We start from the raw sequence: 20,534 nt of genomic DNA on the forward strand, positions 1-20,534 counted from the left end.
ATAAAAAAAAAACCTAAAGATTCATGATACAAAGTTTGTAGTGCTCTATTAGTTTGAATTTATTAATTTAATTAATTTCAGGATCTATCACAAAAACAGCGGAATTCCCCCAGAGTGGACTCTACCAATGGTAGCCATGTGGACCTACACATGGCGGACCCTCGCCTAGGACGTCTGTCTCCAGCTTCATCCTCCCCTAGTCTAGCTATGGCTGAACCTTCTCAGAAGAAACCACCATCACCAAGGCTTGACCTACACAAATCAAGCCCAGAGGTCAATAATCATTCCCAGCCACTGTCTCCTCGTAGCCCAGCCCATCAGCCATTTTTGTTCTCCAAAGGGTACAAGAAGATAGCATGGAGTCACAATGCTGATTATTCAGGAGGGCATCCTGACGACAGAATGAAGGATATAAGGCAGTCACTGCCTTCCAATAACAAACCCTTTAAATCAGACTTGCATGATTATCAGAACATTAATGAGGTATCCTCGCAAGCAGAGGTTGATCCTGCTGATCTGGAGCTCCAAAAACTGACACAACGACCTCCAAGAGAACCTTATGACCCGCGTCCTGCATGTTCACCTCCTGCACCTCCTGTAAGGGATGTGTCAAGCCTACAGTATGGAAGTAAACCTCAGGCTCATGAGAAGTACCCCTCCTGGCCTGTCACCCAACCAAATCTTGAGAGTGAACCAGGGGAACCTATTAATTCTCCCACATTAAAACATGCATACCACCCTCAACTTGGGCCTGTGAATGAACGAAATAGTCCAAGTAGTGAAAGAAAAGGTGGGGATGATTATAAGAGAAATGCAAGTGACCCTGGTTTTAAGAAACAGACCTCTTTATCCCGTTTTATGAAACGCCCAACTCCGAGTGATCAAGAAAAGAGAACGAGAAATTTAGAATCAAAAAGGAGTGCAGAAAGTCAAATGGAACAGTTCTTCAGTTCTAGTCCTGGATATCCACATCCAATGATGGATCAGGATGGGAATCGTATTGGAGATGAAAAATACAACATCCCGTCACCCCCTGAGCGGGAAAGTCGAGCTCCAGATGAGAAGACTTTGTCAGAAAAAATAGCTTCCATTGTTGGACCTCATCATCATGATTCTTGGCATGGGAGTAGTAGTGGTTATCAGAGTGATTTAAAAAGTCATGATTCATCATTTTATAGTGACAGTCCCAATCAGGACTATAAAAAACAGAGCAACTTTACCAGGGAAAGTTCAGAAAAATACCCTGGTGTACATGGTTTGGTGGATACAGGAACAAATCCATTGGGTAGTGAAGGAAAGAGTGTCAGTAGTAGCTCGCTGCGATTTGAACCACCAAGGACTTACGTTGTGAAACAAATGGTGTGTTACAACACAGGAACACAAACAGATAATAAATCTCCAGTGGAAATTTCTTCCAGTGGTGATAAGTACTTCCATGAAAAATCTATTCAAGCAAGGTTGTCTGGTTCTGACAGTGACAGTTACAAACAGACAGACAGTCAAAGGTACATGACAGATAATCAGGATACAAAAAAGAAAGAAAAATTTCCAGATGATTATCCCTCTAATATGGCTCCAATGCTTAGAAAACTGACAAAAGAATACTATGGTGGGAAACTTCATGGAAGTGAGAAACGTCTGTCTTCTGCCTCTAGCCAGGATAGCAATGTTCGTAGCCCAGGATCTGATATACCTTCATTTGTACATTACCCAGGCATGAGAGAAGCCGAGTCCTACAACAGTGTTGTGATTCATCCTACTGAAAATTCCATGCCATTTGGACGTGACTATGCAGAATCCAGATCCAGCATAAGTGACTCTAGGCATGATGTGTCTGGATTGGAAAATGAAAGGAATTCTGTGTTTACCTCAGAATCTCGTTCTAAACATATGAGACATGGACTAGACCCTTCCTTGTATTCTCCAAAATATCCACAGTTTCATACAGGGAGATCTGATTCAAATAAAGATCAAAATCGCTTAATGATGGGCCATGACAAAAATTCCAAGGGTGTACTTAATACACAAGAGTATCATCGTGGTCTTCTGGGCAGTGATTCGTCTCCCTCAATGCCATATAGTACATCAGACTCACGCTCTTCCAATAGTACTCGCTTTAGTTCTGAGTCTTCTCAACTAGGTAATTCCAAACCTAGGCATGAGTCCACAGATTCTGTGTTCATGGATCCTTCCTCACCCCTGATTCCTGGAGGTGGGGATGGTCCTCGGCGACCAAGTGATTTAGGTACAAGTCGACAAATGGGAAGAAGTGCTTCCATGAAGAAGGCATATGGAGTATTTGATGAACATTCTCATCGTAGACAGGAGAGTGAATCATTGTCTTCCACACAGTCCCCTACAGTTGTACATACAAGGTCTCATTCTTCATCAGAGTACATGCGTATGGATCATTACAATAGAATGCATGCAGAAAATAAGCATATGACTTTGATCCGAGAGGACTCTCTGGAAAATCGCACACAGGACCAGCGATGGGAGGATGTTGTAAGAAAGTCCAAATTATCTCAAGCAGAAAAAACATCCAACTATGAAAATGTTCATTTAGGAAGTAAGGGTAGTGCTTATTCCACAAAGGGTATGTTACCTGCTTCTAATTTGAAGAGAACTTCCTCTGAGCAAATAAGACCTATGAAGGATCGATTCAATGACAGAACTAGTGCTAGGAAAATGGACAATGAAAATGGTGCAGTTAAAATTGGTGATGATTCCAGAAGTAATTTCAAATCTCCTATCCAATCTCAGATGAATTTATCTTCTAATGAACCATCAGATTCCAGTTTTGATCCTCGACCACGGTCGACCTCTGATTCCATTCCTAAAGATGGCAGTAGTTTGTCTCCCACTAAACGGCATGTCTCAGATTCTGACAGTGTGTCACCTGACAACCCAGATATTTCCTCCTCAGAGTCTCCAAATGATTTCAATAAAGATACCAATCTGAAAGATGTACAGCGAAATGCAGTACAGAAATACATGGACAGAATGACTGGTAAAAGTCCAGGTGAACCTGAATCCAGACAGGACTCCGCACGTAAAACTTCACTCACCCCATCTGAATCATTCCGTCTTAAATATGGCAACCGGGCAGAACGGCAGGAGAGTTTACGTAGATCAAGGTCAATCACCTCCAGAGACTCTGACTATATGGAAATGAAGAGGCCTGAAAGACAACAGACAGAATGGAGTCGAATCCGTTCTCAGACTGGAGGTAGCCGTCCTCACTCCATTGGATCTGATTCTAGCCTGGTGGATCCATATGCCATCACAAATTTATCCTCATTCCCTGACACAGAGCACCATCAACGAAGCCAGAGTGACTCCACTAACACTCTGACGCAGCTGAACAGAGATGAGGTAGGGTGTCATCTGAATAATTACTGTTACAAAGTCACGAATGTTTTAAGTCATTAGGTGAATGCACATTTGTGTGTATTTAATGTTGTAACGTTTTTCATGCACAAACTGAATAAAAGTATTGTAATTTATGAAGCAGAATGTCAGTGATTAAAATTTTCTTTTCATATTCATCAATTAAATGTGATATATAATGGTTGACTTGTGCTTGGTAGTATCACCTTTTTAACTATTTATGGAAAATTAAACTGTTTCTATCTTTATAAACATATTCAAGTCATTGTAGAAGGATGAGGAAAGCTCCTTATTTCATATACTGAAAGAAATATGATATATATCTCTTGTTTTGCATTAATTAAGTAATATAATGTGAAATTAATGCAAGTAAAGCTGGCTGGGTGTTGTTAATTGTAATAATGTGTTTATGAAAAAATTTAATGCCTAAGAGTCATTTGAAGATGAGAAACAGATTTCTGTCCTGTTTGTCACGAGTGCTGATAATTATTGTGTTTTTGTGATGTTTAACAGGTGAGGTCAGTTCCTGTCACAGACCACAATGAGGAAGAGAGCACTGACCAAAGGTAGGTAACTCTTACTCAGATGTGCTTACTCTTTTTTACCTGGTCTGTTTACAGATCATCTGATAAGACATCTACAACAATGAAGAGAATGCGAAGCATGGACTGTAATCTCCGCTAATCACAGGCCCTGTAATCCTTGATAACATGACAACCCTCCTAAATTTCTTCTTCTCTGCAATTTTTTGGTTCCAGGTCAGACATAAGGTCGCTATAAGTATAAAGGTAGCTGGAAAATGTGTCTAAAAGTTGATTGAATGCTTTTTTTTAGTAGAGGAAAATATTTTTCAAAAGCAAATGAAACATATTTAGTTGTTTTTTAAATACGATGATTTTTCAAAATTTCAAAACAAGTAGAATGACCTTCAAGCTTCCTGATTTTGTGACATTGATCATGTACAGACAAAGAAAGTGACATAATTGAAACAAAAATAAAACTTTTTACATTTATTTTTCATTTACCATATAGTGGGAAAGGCCAGTCAGTCTTTGAAATCATTGTAAAATGATTGTTTACAATACAGGCCATTTACACTTCATACAATGTCTTAGCAAGGAAATGATTTGAAAATATTGGACTGTGTTTAAATATTTAACAATTAGAATAGTTATGTCATCAGTCCTGTGTACTGAGCACTGTGTACTTGGTGTTTTGCTGTGATTATAAGGCTCAATGGCAGTGTAATGTAGCGGCACACCTCTGATGTCATTTGGTTTGTTTACCAAGTTGTTGTGACCTGTGTGTTTGTCAACATTAATTCAAATTTAGGGGGGTTTGACAACTCTGTGGTATAATGGTCCCACAAGGAGGCTGTGCTTGACCTAGTCTCCACTAGAACCAGCTCAGCCATTGTCAGGTCATCATGTAATCTAGTACTTGCTAGTCTTGGCTTTTATCTCATCAAGAAATCTGTGAACATTATGATTGCAAGTTTTCCATGCTTCTGAAAATTGCTTGTTACAACTGACCTATTTCAGTAGCTCACAGGACCATAAATCAAAGCTCGAGCATCATGCATTATTGTGTATGTTCTGAAAAAAAAATCAAATATAAATACTAGACAATGGGGCCTTTAGAGATAAATACTGGGGATGTCCCCTCAGATTTTTCTTTTCCTGGCTAAAGATGAATTAGTACATGAGATAAGTGATTGGTTGATTTTTTGGTAATTAATGGACTTGTTTTGTATATAACCTGAAAAAGCTGGAGTGGTTTTTATATGTGATTCTGTGTTATCACCAGTCTGGTCATTTGGCCTATGTGTTATAAATATGCCAACCATTAGAGTAATAACATCTAGGAATTCATGTTGTAAAAATCTATGAATTATTAAAGTTTTGCACATTTCAAAGACACTTCCCCTTTAATTAGATAATGCTATTAAAATGTGAAATTGATTTTAAAATTTGTGATATTTATTTTAATAATCCATAATATATGCTCTCAAAAACTGTTGAAGATTATTGGCAAAGTACATTAAATGTAGTCTTTATATAGATCAAAGTTTTGTTAAAAAATAATGAATTAAACCCAAACAAGCTTCATACAGAAATTTATAAAGCCATTAAACAAACAGAGAAGACCTGCCATTATATGCAGCTTAAAGAAGTTCCAGACTTTAATGGCATGTCAAAATTTTAGCTTTAAATTTGTTTTTGAATAATCAGGAGTGATCTGAATTTTTAAGGGCATAATCTAGCTTATATTTTTGTCATTTAAAATTTTGGGGTCAAGAGGGATTTTTTTCTTGGTCTTTGAGGCTTCAAGAAATTTATCTTCCAGAGGTCAAAAATTCAAATTGACAGAAAGATAGAGTATCAGTAGATGGGATACAGAGATGTAAAATATTTGTGAAATATGGAGTGATGATAAATATTTCTATGTCAGTCATCACTTGCTTGCACCATTTAATTTCCAGCCTGTTGTTGCCATTAATTGCAGCAGGGTAATAATTAGACCATCTGTTTTCCTGTGGTATGTCCCTTGCTGTGAGTCTGGTTTCTTGAACTATAAGGCCACTGATTGGTCATGCATGAGGGACTCTTTCCTGTTCAGCAGTAAATCCATTCAGAACACCTTTGTATTTGTCATTAACTCTGTAATAACATACACAACTGTCAGGTCTTATCTTTTCTGAGGGAGTAAGTAAAGAGGTTGAGATGGGTATACTTCTGTTATGAACTGAATGGTTTGTGGGGGAAATGTGTTATGGAGTATCCCTGCTACCTGATTAGGGGAGATCATGGGGATCTAGACACAGTTGTGCCTCGCCCTAGAGTCTGGAGGTAGGTAAAAATCTACCTGTGTTTTCAGGTGAGTTTTGTGATGACCTCATTTTCACATTTTTGTGTCAATTGAATACACAAGGTGAAGTAGACATAAGAGAGCGTGATATTTTGATACTTTGAAACTTAATCCCCCTTTTTATGATTCAGAAATACATTATTCTGTAAGTGGGACAGATTTCCATTTGTATAGTAAAAATATCAGTACAGCAGTGTTTCTCAAATTCTTATCATTTCAATGTCAGTATGCTAGAGTTTTTGACCTTCTGTAGTAAATTTATGAAATCACTAACTCACGATCAACTCATGGGCCTGGTTAAACAGAGCTGGACTTTAGTCTTATACTTTATGCTGACTCATAAGTTTGGAGACATGTATATATTTGAGATCACGTTATACACCTAATTTCAAACCCAACATCTAGACTTTGACCACAAAAACTTGTAAACTGACAGCTTACTGGATGATAGGAGGAAAAAGAGAAATTGAAAGTTCTCCCAACTCAAATCAGGCATCTACTGAGAGAGACACTTCAAGTGCATAAAGAGGCATTATATAAATGCCAGTTTAATCTTATTGTGATGTTCTCTTCATGGCTAGTTTTGAGCCCTATTTTACCAGCTATAAGTATGGCAATCCTTTAGTCCACCTCAGTATCATTTTCTTTGTTGTGGACATTCCCCTTTGTTAGGTCACTGTGTTAGTTGTGAAGTCACTTAAAGTCATCAGTTAGTGCATTTCCAAGATGAAGTCATACTTGTTTAGTTTGTTGAACTCCCAAATTTGATTAGGTTTTCATTGGGTGAACAGGAATCCCATAAGAGAAAAGTGAATGACATTTATATTGGGGAAACAATCTTGTAATAAAATGTCAGTGACACAAATATCAGACATTGAGTAATACAGTATATTATTTCAACAATGTCATTTGTGAAAAAGTTGTAAAGATTTAATTAGGTATTTTGCCTCTGAGAGAGTAATTACCAGGGGATATATTATGGAATGAGACAGTTCAGGAATTCCTAGGATTTCTTGCCTATAAATAAGATGTATGGCCATTATCAGCTTGTTCTGTAGAGGGATAATCTCTGGCCTGGATGACTATTTTTGTTAGTGGACAATGCTTAGGATTACATTGTCTTACTGGATTATATCGCAGTAATATCCCAAATAGGGCACAGGAAAATTCTCTCCCAGAAATACTTCCCCATATCTCTAGATTGTAAGGAAGATTACTGAAGAATTCAAACAATCTCAAGACAGTGCATTAAGTCTGTGGTCACTGGGTGTAAGGAGGTGATGTATCATGTCAAGTTAATGTGCTCTCTTAATTCAATTGCTGTGTGAAACGGGACATTTGTAGGGAATAAAAACCGGCCTGTTTTTAGACTTCATTTAATCTGTATGTTATCCATGACTTTAGGGTCTATTCAATCCTGTATATGTTGGAGATCAATGCCGTTCTACCACGATATAAATCCAGGACCAGGCATTTAGAGGCACCACATTCCTAAGAATAGTGTAGTATACAGAGTTTGGACTTGAATCTTAGCCAGAAATGCTTGTGGATGTGTTACAATTTGGAACTTTATGTGGATTTGTGGAGTAGAATTTAAATTTAAATGTGAAGACACCGCACTGTCTCTGTTTATTTTTCCTTAATTTATTTCATATCAGACAAACTGGGCCTTTATGTTAGTTGAACACAAGCAACACCAATATTTCTCCAATTTAATCTGTTTAAAAGTCATGATTGTTAAGATGACAAAAAAGGATTGAATTATAAGTTTTACATGGCTGGGACTTTGATACCATATATATACCTTCAAGCTGATAGAATTGAATGATTCCTTGATCAAACAGAAAAAGGGAACAATAGGGGCAGGTGTCCAACAACTTTTGATGAACTTGTCAATATTGACGAACAGGGTCTTACAAACGTTTTTTCCTAGGGGCACTTTTTTTTACAGTTGACCTGTTGCGATGTTACTGTCCAGTTAGTTAGATATGTAGATCTTGAGTAATCTCATGCAAGTAGATCTGTACGTGTCCCCAACTCGCGCTAGTGAACATTTGATGTTCCAGCGATAGAGTGACTTTGTGCTTATAGCTTTTCAGCAGAAAGACTGATTTTGGTTTTTGATCTTGGAAAGGAATTTCATAAAGAAAGAAACCTTACAAAAAGTATATACAATAAGGATGTGAAGGAAAATAAGATCCACTTTGAGATACTCACAAATGGGATTATTCAAGGAGCGCAGGTCATACAGCTTTGTACACACCAGGTATGCAAGTTTTGTGTATTGTTGCCTTAGACTAAGAATGTAATTAATGCCCTAGGCAAAGCATTTTTTCTTCATTTGTTGTGAAAACATTTTGATTATACATGAGGAACTTATTTAGTTTAGAAGCAATTATCACATTTTTCTTCTTACAATTTATTAATAAATGTTGCAGTTAGGTTTGCTGAAGTGCTTTGATAGCAAAAGTAATGTGGTAATAGTTTATTTATATTAAGTGACTTGGACGGAAACAATTCTGAATGCCCAGGGTCAACCAGATCATGAATATTTGTGAAAGCAAATTAAACAAAATCAACAAATATTGGTAAAGTAAGATAATTTTGTAAGATAGGTCTGGCATGGTTATTTTTCTGAGTAAGAGTTCAGTGTTGATTTAATGATTCATACTAATCAGGAGGCACAGAGACACAGAATTTTTAGCCTTGTTTTGTAATGTGTTTGTGAAGTTAATAGCTGATCTGAACTCTGGGCTTCTTGTATGTGAAATATTGCCATCTGTTACGAGGGACTGAATATTGATGAGGCAGCAGACTCGCTTTGGGACATCATAAATATGGTGCTCTCCTCAGCAACTGTTGACAGAAAAATGTCAGGAATGCAGCTGATCGATAATTGTCACTAATACCTCACCTGGGAAAGGTGTCAGTGTTTGTCTAGATAAGTGGACACAAGGTGTATGACAGAGATCTGTAGTGGAGGAGTATTATTGTGGTTAGACTGTGGTAATCAGGCACCACAAGAACAATGTCTGAATCATCACAATACTCATCATGGCTCAACATCAATTATACACCAATCGTGTAGAAAATGGAGCACTCTTCCGCTCATGACTCTTTGACATGGATTGAAATAATTTCTTACATTGCTCCGGATCTGTGTATTGATCTGGGATTTTTTTCTGTTAAATGAAGAAATTTGTGGCTTACAACGCTTTAAGTAACAGATGACGTCACTTTTGTGTTATGGACCAAAAGGGTATATATTTGTGAATTACAGTTTTTATTTCCAAATTTATTTTATTTTGATGGGTTTTGACACAGGTGTTCATGTGTTATGATGAGTCTATAAATAGTAACTTTCTTCATTCAGGAAATCCAAAAAAAAAAAAAAAGTCATAGTAAATTAGAATAGCATTTGTACAAAAAATAATTCATGAGAGAGAGAGAAAGAGAGAGAGAGCTGCAGAGTTTAATTGAAAATTGTTTTCAGTCTGACGAAGGTTTTATTCTCTGGTATATAGTCCAGGTGCCATATAATGGCTGAAATTATGAAGGAGGAAAAACACCATGGATGAAGAACTGCATCCAATAAAAACTCATTTACATAAAGAAGTCATTAACATATTTGATTTCATGCTGTAAATATTTTGTGGGGTTTTGTACATTGTAAATCAATTTTATGTTAAATAGCAGAGGATTAATAATTTTTTGAGATGCAATATAGCATTTCAGAATATAAAGCAGCCCCATTATTATAAGACTGATCCATATAAACGTGTACATCAAAATAAAATGTATGGTCATTCAGTTTGACGAGACATCAGGAGGATTAATTGTTTTTTTTCTGGGTTTCGTAGCTTTGTTTATCATAATCTTGAGGAGACATGACCTATCATTTTTCATAGAGTGTCAACTCTTAAACAAGCACTTGTAGCCTGCCTGACAAAGGAGATGATATCACTTATCAAATATTTGGAATTGAAGTGGAACAATAGTTTAATGATAGTAATGAGGTGTCTCTATATCACAACATAAGACTGCTTTATGGTTCAGCGAGCATAATCCACAATCTGACTTCTCTATTGACTTTATTTGGGAACTGTTAAAGAAAAAATTAGTCACTTACTGGCATATTGTCAAGTATGCGCTTAATAGTTAAAAAAAGATTTATAGAACAATCAAAATTCACAAAGTGCCAGACCATTTGAATTAAATTGTTTATACACATAGATTTTTTTGACACCCACAAAAATGTGTGGAGATTTATTAATTTAACATAGCTAATGGTCAGTGAAGTTTTTTTTAACACTATGAAAGGATGACTCTAACCCAGTATCATAAGTAAGGCTGTTTCTTTTGGGTTGTTTTTATTTGACATTTTAATCACTGAAGGTTGTAACTGCTGTGTACTGTTGATATCAACACTGTGTGAGATTCTCTTGTACTATTGGCTTGTACTTGTGATCAGTCATTTGTGGTTTGAGGTGTGATTTTGACTCCCACAGTCTCAGGGAGAGGTATTTCCCTTACAGTGTCTCTCACAACAAGCTCATCACTCGAGTTACCTAGGCCCCCAGGCTAGCACTGCTGTAGTAGAATGTGAAATAACTTGTCATCTTTGATGAGTTTGGTGTTGACATTAAACTGATACACAACTGGCCACTGCTGTAGTACCGTACAGCTTAGCTGGACAATTGTCCCTCGTCATCAGACGGCATTCAGGGCCCGGCCCCAGGAAATGCCTGATTGACGTGCATAACTTGTTTTTGTGCAAAAAATCATGAAAAATGTTACTGCCCTCAAATGGCTGTTTTCCCGTTCTTAAAATGTTTGTCAAGTGTCTTAAAGTGTCCTCTCCTATGTGTTTGCCTTTCATTTCTATTGTGCAGTTGTTAACAAATGTTGTGCAACCAACATTTAGTAAATGTTTACTGTTTATAGGTACAAAATTTGTTGAAATGTGAGAATATTTATTTTATGTTATATATAAAATTACTAAAGCTTTTTTCAATTTTTTTTTCCAGTTCTGGTGGAATTACTAAAAATTCCTTGTACCAAAATGTTGGGTATCGTCCACCTCCACCAGTGCCCCCTGGTGGGGAGGAGGATCAGCCACCCGCACTGCCACCTAGGAATTACAGGAGATTCTCAGCAAGCCAATCAGATTCTCTCTTACATCCCAGACCAATTCCTCAACCTTTGTCTAAAGACAGGACATCCTTTGGATATGATGGCCATTCCAGCGAGTCTCGAGGGAAATGGGACGATGATAACTATGCTGAACAGCTCCGTAAACAGTCAAGACGTCTTTCAGAACAACAGCATATGCCTCAGCCAATGATTTACAAAACCACCAAGACATCCATCCAATTCACACAGTCCTACAAACAACAGCATGTGGAGGCTTTGGAAGCCACCTCTCCGGGTGGCTCCACTTCTTCATCAGACCATTTCTTCTCATCACGTCGCATGTCTGGAGGACACCAGCCCTCCTCACCTAACAGTGCTCCTAGTGTTCCTCCATTGCCCTCATCAAAATACATGTCATCCTCATCCAGTCCTCAAATCTCACCAAAAGGTGAGGGCTTGTCTAGGTCAGAGCATTATCCAGAGACCAAACCATACCATTCTCCAGAGACTAAGGAGAGGCTCAGGGTCGATATTTCTGCAACCAGTCAGAGCTGGCACAGTCGCTCGTCCCCATACAGCCCTGATCCTCCTCCCCCACCCACTCCACAGAAAGAGGTCAATGTGGAGATGGAGCTGCCCCCTCCCCCTCCAGAACTAGTGGAGAACTCCACAGAACACAAAGATGATAAATTAAGGTGAGTTTTTACACTTATTTAACCAAAGAGTTTACAATGGTGCTTTGGGATTAACCAAGACTGATAAAATAAATTGATTCTGCTATTCAGGAAGTAAAGAAGTTAGGCTAGGATTTTAGGTCTTTAATGTGATTTCTGTTTTAAATGCTTTAATGATAGGCATTAACAAATAAGTTTGAACCTCTTGATAAAGAGGAAAAAGGTAAGAATGTTAATATGATGAGAAGACTTAGCATTGTCATGTCAGAGGTGTGTTAAGCTGATGAAGCTATTTTTAATTTCACTTAAAGCCAGGCGCCAGACAAGGACTACGCAGTACAGTAGGATTCATGATCATGTAAAATTCAGTAGTTATAGGGTACATGCTCTAGTAGTCTGTATGAAGATTTATATGTATGAATCAATACGCACATAGGATATGGACTGATATACTCAGTACTTTATATGTGAAGTTAGCAACTGCATCCATACAATTAAGATTTCAAATACAGAGGATGAACACATGCTTTTTAAAGAAAATACTATAATAAAAAAGGTCTTTAGGATCCTCTTTATCTTTTGAAAAAAAGGGTTTTTTTTTTAAAAAAAAAAAAAAGAGAGCAATACCATATGCCTTAAACTCCATCCTGCCACTTATTAGACTCCAATGAAGCATAAGGCATTTGTGTTTTACAGCAATTGTCTTCTGATGATGTTTATACATGATAATGTGATGCTGGTGCCTAGCCTCGGTTTCTTAATGATACTTTTTTGTATTGCAAAAGTTAATCATGTTCATCCCAAACTCTCCTAAGAGTACCTGACATAAAAAAGAAAATAACTTTAGATAGATGTTACCCATGTGCCTTGGTCAGAGAGGAAAATTTAATTGCTTTCCCTTAATGTATCAACCGTTCTAGGTTCCTCTGATAATAACCACAAAACTTAGATGGCAAAATAGATAATGCAGGGCCAGGAGTTTTGTCTGGGAGAGGAGCTATGTCTACAGTTGTTTTACAATGCTGAAGTGTCTGAATCTTGTCATATTAGATTGCTACTTTGGACATGATGCAAGGTGAAGAGGGGCCGTGCGGTAGAGTTATACACCGCATGTGCTGTCGATAAATTTGACAAAGACTTTCTGCATTGAACACAGCTGCCCTTTGTTTTGTTTTTTGGCAAGGATGTAGTTTTTTTTTAGTTGTGATAAAGGACAGGTGTACGAGCTACATGTTGAGAGAATAAAACATCATGGTTACCACACCAGAAGTAATATATAGACTAGTATTTATAATGTTTCTTGTGTTTGGGGAGCCTAACTTAGAGAGCGTCTTCTGGTAGTGTTCCTGACATTCCAAAGGACAGAGGGGTATGGCTAATTACCCCTTTTAATTAGGACAGAGTGATCTTCTAAAGAATTTTCTTCATAGGAAAGTCATGTAAGCTAATCAGTTTGGATGAAACATTTAACACATGTTCCTAGGGCATCTTACCATACTGTGTGGAAATAAACGAGTCAACTTCTCTTACATTTATCTGGAACATTTTATGATTCATTCAAAAACTTGCATAAAGCTATTATCAAGAAGTGCTAGCCATCTGCATGACTGGAGAAGAAGCTATTTCCATGGATTTTACACAGTGAAGTTTTTAAAAGACCTTTGAAGATCATTTAGCAATTAATCGGAGGATGTCAGGTCAATTTCTCCTGGTGAGAGTGTCGGATCATTAATTCTAGGCTTTTATAAGGAATATATATCTCTTTTTGGCTGTGTGTCTCAAGCATACATTGAGAGGAAGAGTTCATTTATCAAGGACAAGTTAGATGTGTGTCAATTTGTCTTTTTCTGTGTGAGTAGCAGTTTTTTTTTTTGTTTTGGTTTTTTTTTTTTTCGATTACTGTGATGTTAGTAAGAGACCTACAGTAACTGCTGTATTATGCCAAGTTTGGGATGATAGAAACATTAAAAGTCCAGGAAATGTCCACCTTAACTGTGTTAATGTGACTAAAATTAGTGGCTGTGGTAGAAGTTTGGTATCCATGGGAGATTTTTATGAGCTGTTTATGGACTTGATCACTGAATCATTACTGGATCTCCCCCTGGGTAACTTTGGTATGTGTGTTTATGTAGAGGTCACAGGTCACAAACTGACTGTGTTAAACGCACCCCTGGGAAGCCATGTAAAGAAGAATGACCAACAAAATAGTGAGGGAATGGAATCTCTTTTAGAATTTCCCATTGCAGAACATATGGATTATTAGGGAGATAAGGGGATTAAAGGAGTTCTATACATGATACTGTGTGTGAATTGCATTCACTAATGACAGTGAAGGCTGAGTATTATGCCTGTTGATTTTATATATCGCTGTGTTCTATATGTTGATGATCATTTGAGAGTTAGGTAAAATCCTAGTTATGTACAGATACCAGCGGTGGGGATTCAAGTAAGTGAAATCCATTATCAGGAGAAATTTCCCATACATTTAAAGCATTTTTGACACTTACATAATTACAGATGACTGCACAAAGAATTTTTAATGCTGTAAGAAAGTTTGTTTTCTTTTAAATCTCTCTTGGAAATATTTAACTTTTAGGTAGCAGAAACTGTTCATTATGTAATTGCATTAAATTTAGCCCTCTAGGCTGTTAAATAAAAAAAAATTAAAAAAAAAAAAAAACAAACAAAAAACAAAAATGTGTAAATGTCATATTTACTTTATCTTAGCATCTCTGTTAGGAAACATTTAGATAGCTTCTAGCCAGTGAATGTTAGGATTTTTCACACCTGCCATTAGGTGGTGGATATGGAGTATTGCACATAACTGTCACTTTTAATACATGCAGTTGCACTAAATCAGACAGTAGACTGCTATTTCTGGTGATTAACCTGGTGAACGTGTATTTGTTTACAACTGATATAGTGATGGATGATGGGAATTTTGATTCATACTGATATATGTTTATATCAACCTGAATTGAGATCCTATAGTCAGTGACAAATGCATGATGAGCGGTGAAGCATTACCTAATTGTGTGAATTTATATTCCAGATATGCAGAAGATTCCTTCGCATCATACAAGAGTCGAAATGATCGGCAGCCAGGAGTGTACAAAAGATCAGCTTCCTCTGGAGATGCTCTAAAACTTTTACATGAAAATAACAACTACAAGCAGCAAGGGGATATTCAAAAACCTCCTAGAAAAAGACTACAACCCTGGAAGAGTGAGCAGACGGTCAATCAGGGTGATCAGATTCCGGAGCAGACGGAGGTTCCTTATAAAGACCCTGTCCTATCTGAACGACCACCGAGACCGTTAGTCTCCTCCCACAGTTCTAGTCATTTACTGGCACCCAAACCTTACACTGCTCCAGAATCGAACAGAAGTAATAGTTTCAATGTGACATCTTCTGATCAAGACTCTGTGACTGGTCATCCCTCCGAGAGACAGTCTGTCCAAGATAGAATTTCATCCATTGAAAGGAAACAGAGTCTATCCAGGGAGAGACCTGAAATTAGACAAGTAACACCTCAAGGTCCCTCTCACAAGAGGCAGTTGGAAAACCTGTCAAAGTCATTCACATCAACACCTCCTAGGAAGGCATTTGAAACAGACAAATTCAGTGCAAGTGTGAGTGAAAATCTGTTGGGACAAAAGTCTAGTGTAAAATCTCCAGATTCTAGTACTCCTAGCAGGAGGACCTACTCTCCGGACCAAAGTGCTTCTGTTTCTACCAGTGATGCAGGCCCACCACCAGTGGACAGGAGTCCCGGGAGTGGGTACCCAGGGGGGCGCAAAATGAAAAATAAGGAATCTAATGGGCAGAGTGCAAATGACTCCAATAGCTCCAATACCAAAATGTCTTTCAATGATTCCATTAGGCAATCTCCAAGCCAGTCCAATTCAAAAGAAACATCTAGTCCTCCAAAAAAGAACAGTGATAGTGACTTGGTACACCATAGTAGGCAGCGCTCTCAAGAAGAATTAGAGTGTGATGCCAAAGTGAAGGAATTTGCCCAGATTTATGAAGACAAGGATCCCAAACTGTCCAGCATGCTGAAGAATGACAGTGGTAGAATGCAGTACATGGATGGACTTTTTCAGACTGAGATTGATCATGATTTACTTGCTCGGCGATCTCCAAAAACTTCCCCCAAGTCTTCCAGTGTGGGTAAAGATCAAGAGGCACTGAGGAGTGTAACACCTAGCAAGGAAGAGAAAACAGAAGAGTAAGTTGAATACTTGAGGAAATTTATTTGTAATTTAAATTTGTCTTTTTTTCTTAAACAAATCTAGAAATACACTCTGTAAAGCATGCAAGTTCCTGTTTGAAATATAAGTGAAGTATATATACGTTTTCAAAGAAATGAGTTGGCATTTAGTATATGATATAATTGAATAATTTTCAATTGTATAATTACATATTTTTCCTGAACACAACATGTACTAGTATTAGACAAGTTTAGAAAATCGTGTATAATATCACAATTTCCTATTCAAAACTATTTGCTAATTTATTGCTATGTACTAGTCCTGAGAATAAACAAGCAAATTTCCGAGTATAATCGATGATGAAGATCAATGAATGGATTGAAATATTATTAGCTATTCGTGAAATCCTTAATGACTGTGAAGTGTAGGATATTATGTTGTAATAGTCCTGTAAAACCAGGATAATTGGACAGCTCACTCATCTGGCATGTGATAATCCTAACACAAGCACTGTAGTTTAAATAGTGGTCATTGTGGCCAGTAACTGTGCTGGTATGGTCAAATAGAAACTCAACATGGAAGCTGAGCAGTTAAGGTACAAAAGATATAATAATAGGATCAATCTTCAGGTAAATGTTACAGGTTAGAGTCAGGTGCGAGTTCTGATTCATTGTTTTTTTTTTTTTTTTTAGGGAGAAGTCACCTTTACCCCCTAACTACTGGGTATCCCCATCCAAAGCCCTCATTGAGATGAATATCCGCCAAAGTGAGGGCATCGGGCGAGACATGACCAAAGACATTGATGATTCAGACAAGTTAATCAAAACAAAGGTCAGTTAAATTTATGAATTATATTTATTGTCCATGCAAAAATGAATAGAAAAAAATGAAAATATAACAAAGTATCTGAGGTATGAGTACATTTTGTGTTTTTCAGGAGGAGCTTGTTGAAAGCATACAGAAGAAGATGGACAAACTTAAAGAAGAAAAGGAAGAAGTAACAAAAGAGTTGGAGGAAACAGAATCCCTGGGGAAAGAGGTACTACTCCATTGAAGTTACTGTTTAGGTCCTGAGATAAGGGGTTATTTTTTTACCATAGAAAGGTTACTTGCATTATATGAGGGTTACACTTGTATATCTGTATACTGGAGTACATTATACAATTATTGACTTGATAATGTCTACTCTTGACTATACAGACCTGGTCAGAAATTAGTTTACTAAGGCTGAAAACTGAGAACTCTGATCATTTGATAAACCTCTATGTTGGGGTTACACAATACTTGTATTACGTGAAAGTAGATTGAGGGATGCATATCTGTAAACAGCCTGGGTCATGTAGCTAGGTTTGAATTATTGGTCTCTTAAGCCTGCTTCCTTCCTTGAAAACTTTATTTAATTATTTAATTTTATTTATTAGGAAATTCCCATTCTTTATCTGCAGTTTATAATCATATTGATCTTTTTTAATTGAAATAATTTGAATTGCTATTTTAGGTCCAGAAAGCTGTTGATAAGAATTGCAAAACACAACACGAGAAGGACAAGTTTAAGACGTACATTGGTGACATGGAGAAAATTATACTCCTTTTGCTGAAAGTCTCAGGTTTATTGGCACGAGCAGAGAATTCCCTCCAAAGTCTACCCAAGGACACCAATGAACGCCTTAAAGTAAGGGGAATAACTCATAAATTTTCAACAGTTGTTCTTCATTAAAATCATCATATATTGGAATAGATGAAAGCTTTTAAAGAGTTAAATTGTATGAAAATTTTTTTAAAAATTGTTTCCTTTTAGAAAATGGCTGTTGATAAGAGGGACAGAGCAAAGCAGCAACATGAAGATGCCAAGGTTTTAAAGGCTGACATAGAAAAGCGTAGTGAACAAATCGAGGTCTTCCTTCAGGAGGCACTTAGTGAAGAGGAGTTTGCCGACTACAAGTATTACGTCAAAATGAAATCAAAACTGACAATTGAAAAACAAGAGCTTGTGGATAAAATAGCTCTCGGTGAGGAACAAATAGCAGCTCTTAAAATGAGCATTCCAGAGAAACACTGATGGAGGTTAGTGTTCCCCATTTGACAAAGTGCTATATTTTTGTGTGATATATGACTGGCATATGCAGTACCGACAGTGATGGCTGCAGAATCAAAATGTGATTTCGTTGAGGACTGATTCCAGACTTTCGTAATGATAAAGTTGTGGCACCTTTGGAATCTCCTTAGGCATTGCTGGTCAATGAATTGTACATTGTGTGAATACAAAATTCATACAGCTTATCTGTATGAATTATTATACCTAGTGTACAGAAATGATCTCGCTGCGAGTTTCTCCATTATTGTAGATGATGCACAGTATGTTGAATAGCAAGTGATTGTAATATTGAACAAAGGTGTATAACTGTGCACGTTTCTGTATAAGCTCCATTTGAGATGGATAAATATCTCTCCACATGCCACAAAAGGTACTGCAAAGCATTGTTAAGATGGTGCTGTCAAACAAAGCTCAAACTATAGAGACATAAACAGTGTAATTACCAGGAGTTTGTGATTGATTTGTTAATGTATAAGCTGTTAAGAACTTTATAGATGAGGGACAGATGTGGGAATAAATCGTGATGTCCGAGTCTGTGTGTCTGTGTGAGAGTGTGCTATTTATTACATTTTTAGTTGATCACACATTTAATGTTCAAACTTGAAATCATGCAACAATGTCATTTTATAAACTATATTGAAAGATAATGCAACACTTACAACCAAACAAAGATCATATCAATTAAAATCATTCCAAGGGGGACAACTCTAGGTCATTCCAGGTAAAAACACCCAGCAAAATACGCAAATGCACTACAAATCAGAGACCCGTATTTTTGGTACGTGTAGCAGCTTTTTAAGTGTAGTAAGTGAGCATTAAGTGTGTAGAGTTGACACAATATTTTGTTATATAAATGCAAGTATTATATATTTTATGATGAATGCAATTTACATCCATACATGCCGTTAAAATATGTTTCCATAGAAATAAAAATGGTGTGTGAAAAAGATCTATTTGTTATATTTTCAGCATCTTAAAAATTTGGGGTTTATTATATATACATGATTGTACATATTCAATAAAACGTTCCATGATGTTTGAAGAAGTGATCCACCAAAACAATGGAGCCAAATCCACCTTTGAAAAAAAAAATCTTTAAAAATGAACAAGGAAATCTTTAATCAAAATAGAACATCTCAAGTCTTTTTATGCCCCCGGATCCAAAGATCCCGGGGGTATATTGTTTTTGTCCTGTCTGTCTGTTTGTCTGTTTGTCTATTTATCTGTTTGTCTGTTTGTCTGTTTGTCCGTTTGTCTGTCTGTCTGTTGTCAACTTTAACCTTGCCCATAACTTTTGGTTGGTTGGAGCTATGACTTTCATATTTCACATGTGTATTCCTTGTGACAAGACCTTTCTTTGGGTACCATCATATTTGACCTTTTGACCTTGACCTTGGAGTTTGACCTACTTTTGCAAAATTTTATGAGACTTTAACCTTGGCCATAACTTCTGAACAGTTGGTGCTTGGGGTTTCAAACTTCACATGTGTATTCTTTGTGACAAGGCCTTCCTTTGGATACCAACAACTTTGACCTTTTGACCTTGACCTTGGAGTTTGACCTACTTTTGAAAAACTTTAACCTTGGCCATATCTTTTGAACAGTTGGTGCTGAGGGTTTCAAACTTCACATGTGTATTCCTTGTGACAAGACCTTCCTCTGGATATCAACCACTTTGACCCTTTGACCTTGACCTAGGAGGTTGACCTACTTTTGAAAAACTTTAACCTTGGCCATAACTTTTGAATGGTTGGAGCCAGGGCTTTCATACTTCACATATGTAATCCTTGCGACAAGACCTTCCTTTGGATATCAACCACCACTTTGACCTTTTGACCTTGACCTAGGAGTTTGACCTACTTTTGAAAAACTTTAACCTTGGCCATAACTTTTGAATGGTTGATGCTAGAGCTTTCATACTTCACATATGTAATCCTTGTGACAAGTCCTTCCTTTGGGTACCAACCACTTTGACCCTTTGACCTTGACCTAGGAGTTTGACCTACTTTTGAAAAACTTTAACCTTGGCCATAACTTTTAAATGGTTGGTGCTAGGGCTTTCATACTTCACATATGTAATCCTTGTGACAAGATCTTTTGGATACCAACCACTTTGACCTTGACTTGACGTTTGACTTTCATTTAAAAAACTTTAACCTT

General features: G+C 37.1%; 1 protein-coding gene across 1 annotated transcript in view; it reads left to right on the plus strand.

The window, feature by feature from the left end:
* The window catches only part of LOC133173193 (protein Shroom3-like), a 65,195-nt gene extending 45,872 nt beyond the window's left edge, over positions 1 to 19,323 (plus strand). Inside the window, exons 6-13 of the mRNA XM_061308147.1 lie at positions 82 to 3,375; positions 3,904 to 3,956; positions 11,286 to 12,086; positions 15,118 to 16,296; positions 16,972 to 17,110; positions 17,217 to 17,318; positions 17,778 to 17,951; positions 18,078 to 19,323. Of these exons, the coding sequence (XP_061164131.1) occupies positions 82 to 3,375; positions 3,904 to 3,956; positions 11,286 to 12,086; positions 15,118 to 16,296; positions 16,972 to 17,110; positions 17,217 to 17,318; positions 17,778 to 17,951; positions 18,078 to 18,338 (6,003 nt within the window). The 3' untranslated portion in view covers positions 18,339 to 19,323. The remainder of the gene's footprint in view (positions 1 to 81; positions 3,376 to 3,903; positions 3,957 to 11,285; positions 12,087 to 15,117; positions 16,297 to 16,971; positions 17,111 to 17,216; positions 17,319 to 17,777; positions 17,952 to 18,077) is intronic.
* Positions 19,324 to 20,534: the final 1,211 nt, after the last annotated feature.

This window comes from Saccostrea echinata, unplaced genomic scaffold, assembly GCF_033153115.1.
Source record: "Saccostrea echinata isolate AGI-Se365-2 ecotype Australia unplaced genomic scaffold, CSIRO_AGI_Sech_v1 ptg000056l, whole genome shotgun sequence".
In the NCBI taxonomy this organism is placed as follows: Eukaryota; Metazoa; Mollusca; class Bivalvia; order Ostreida; family Ostreidae; genus Saccostrea; species Saccostrea echinata.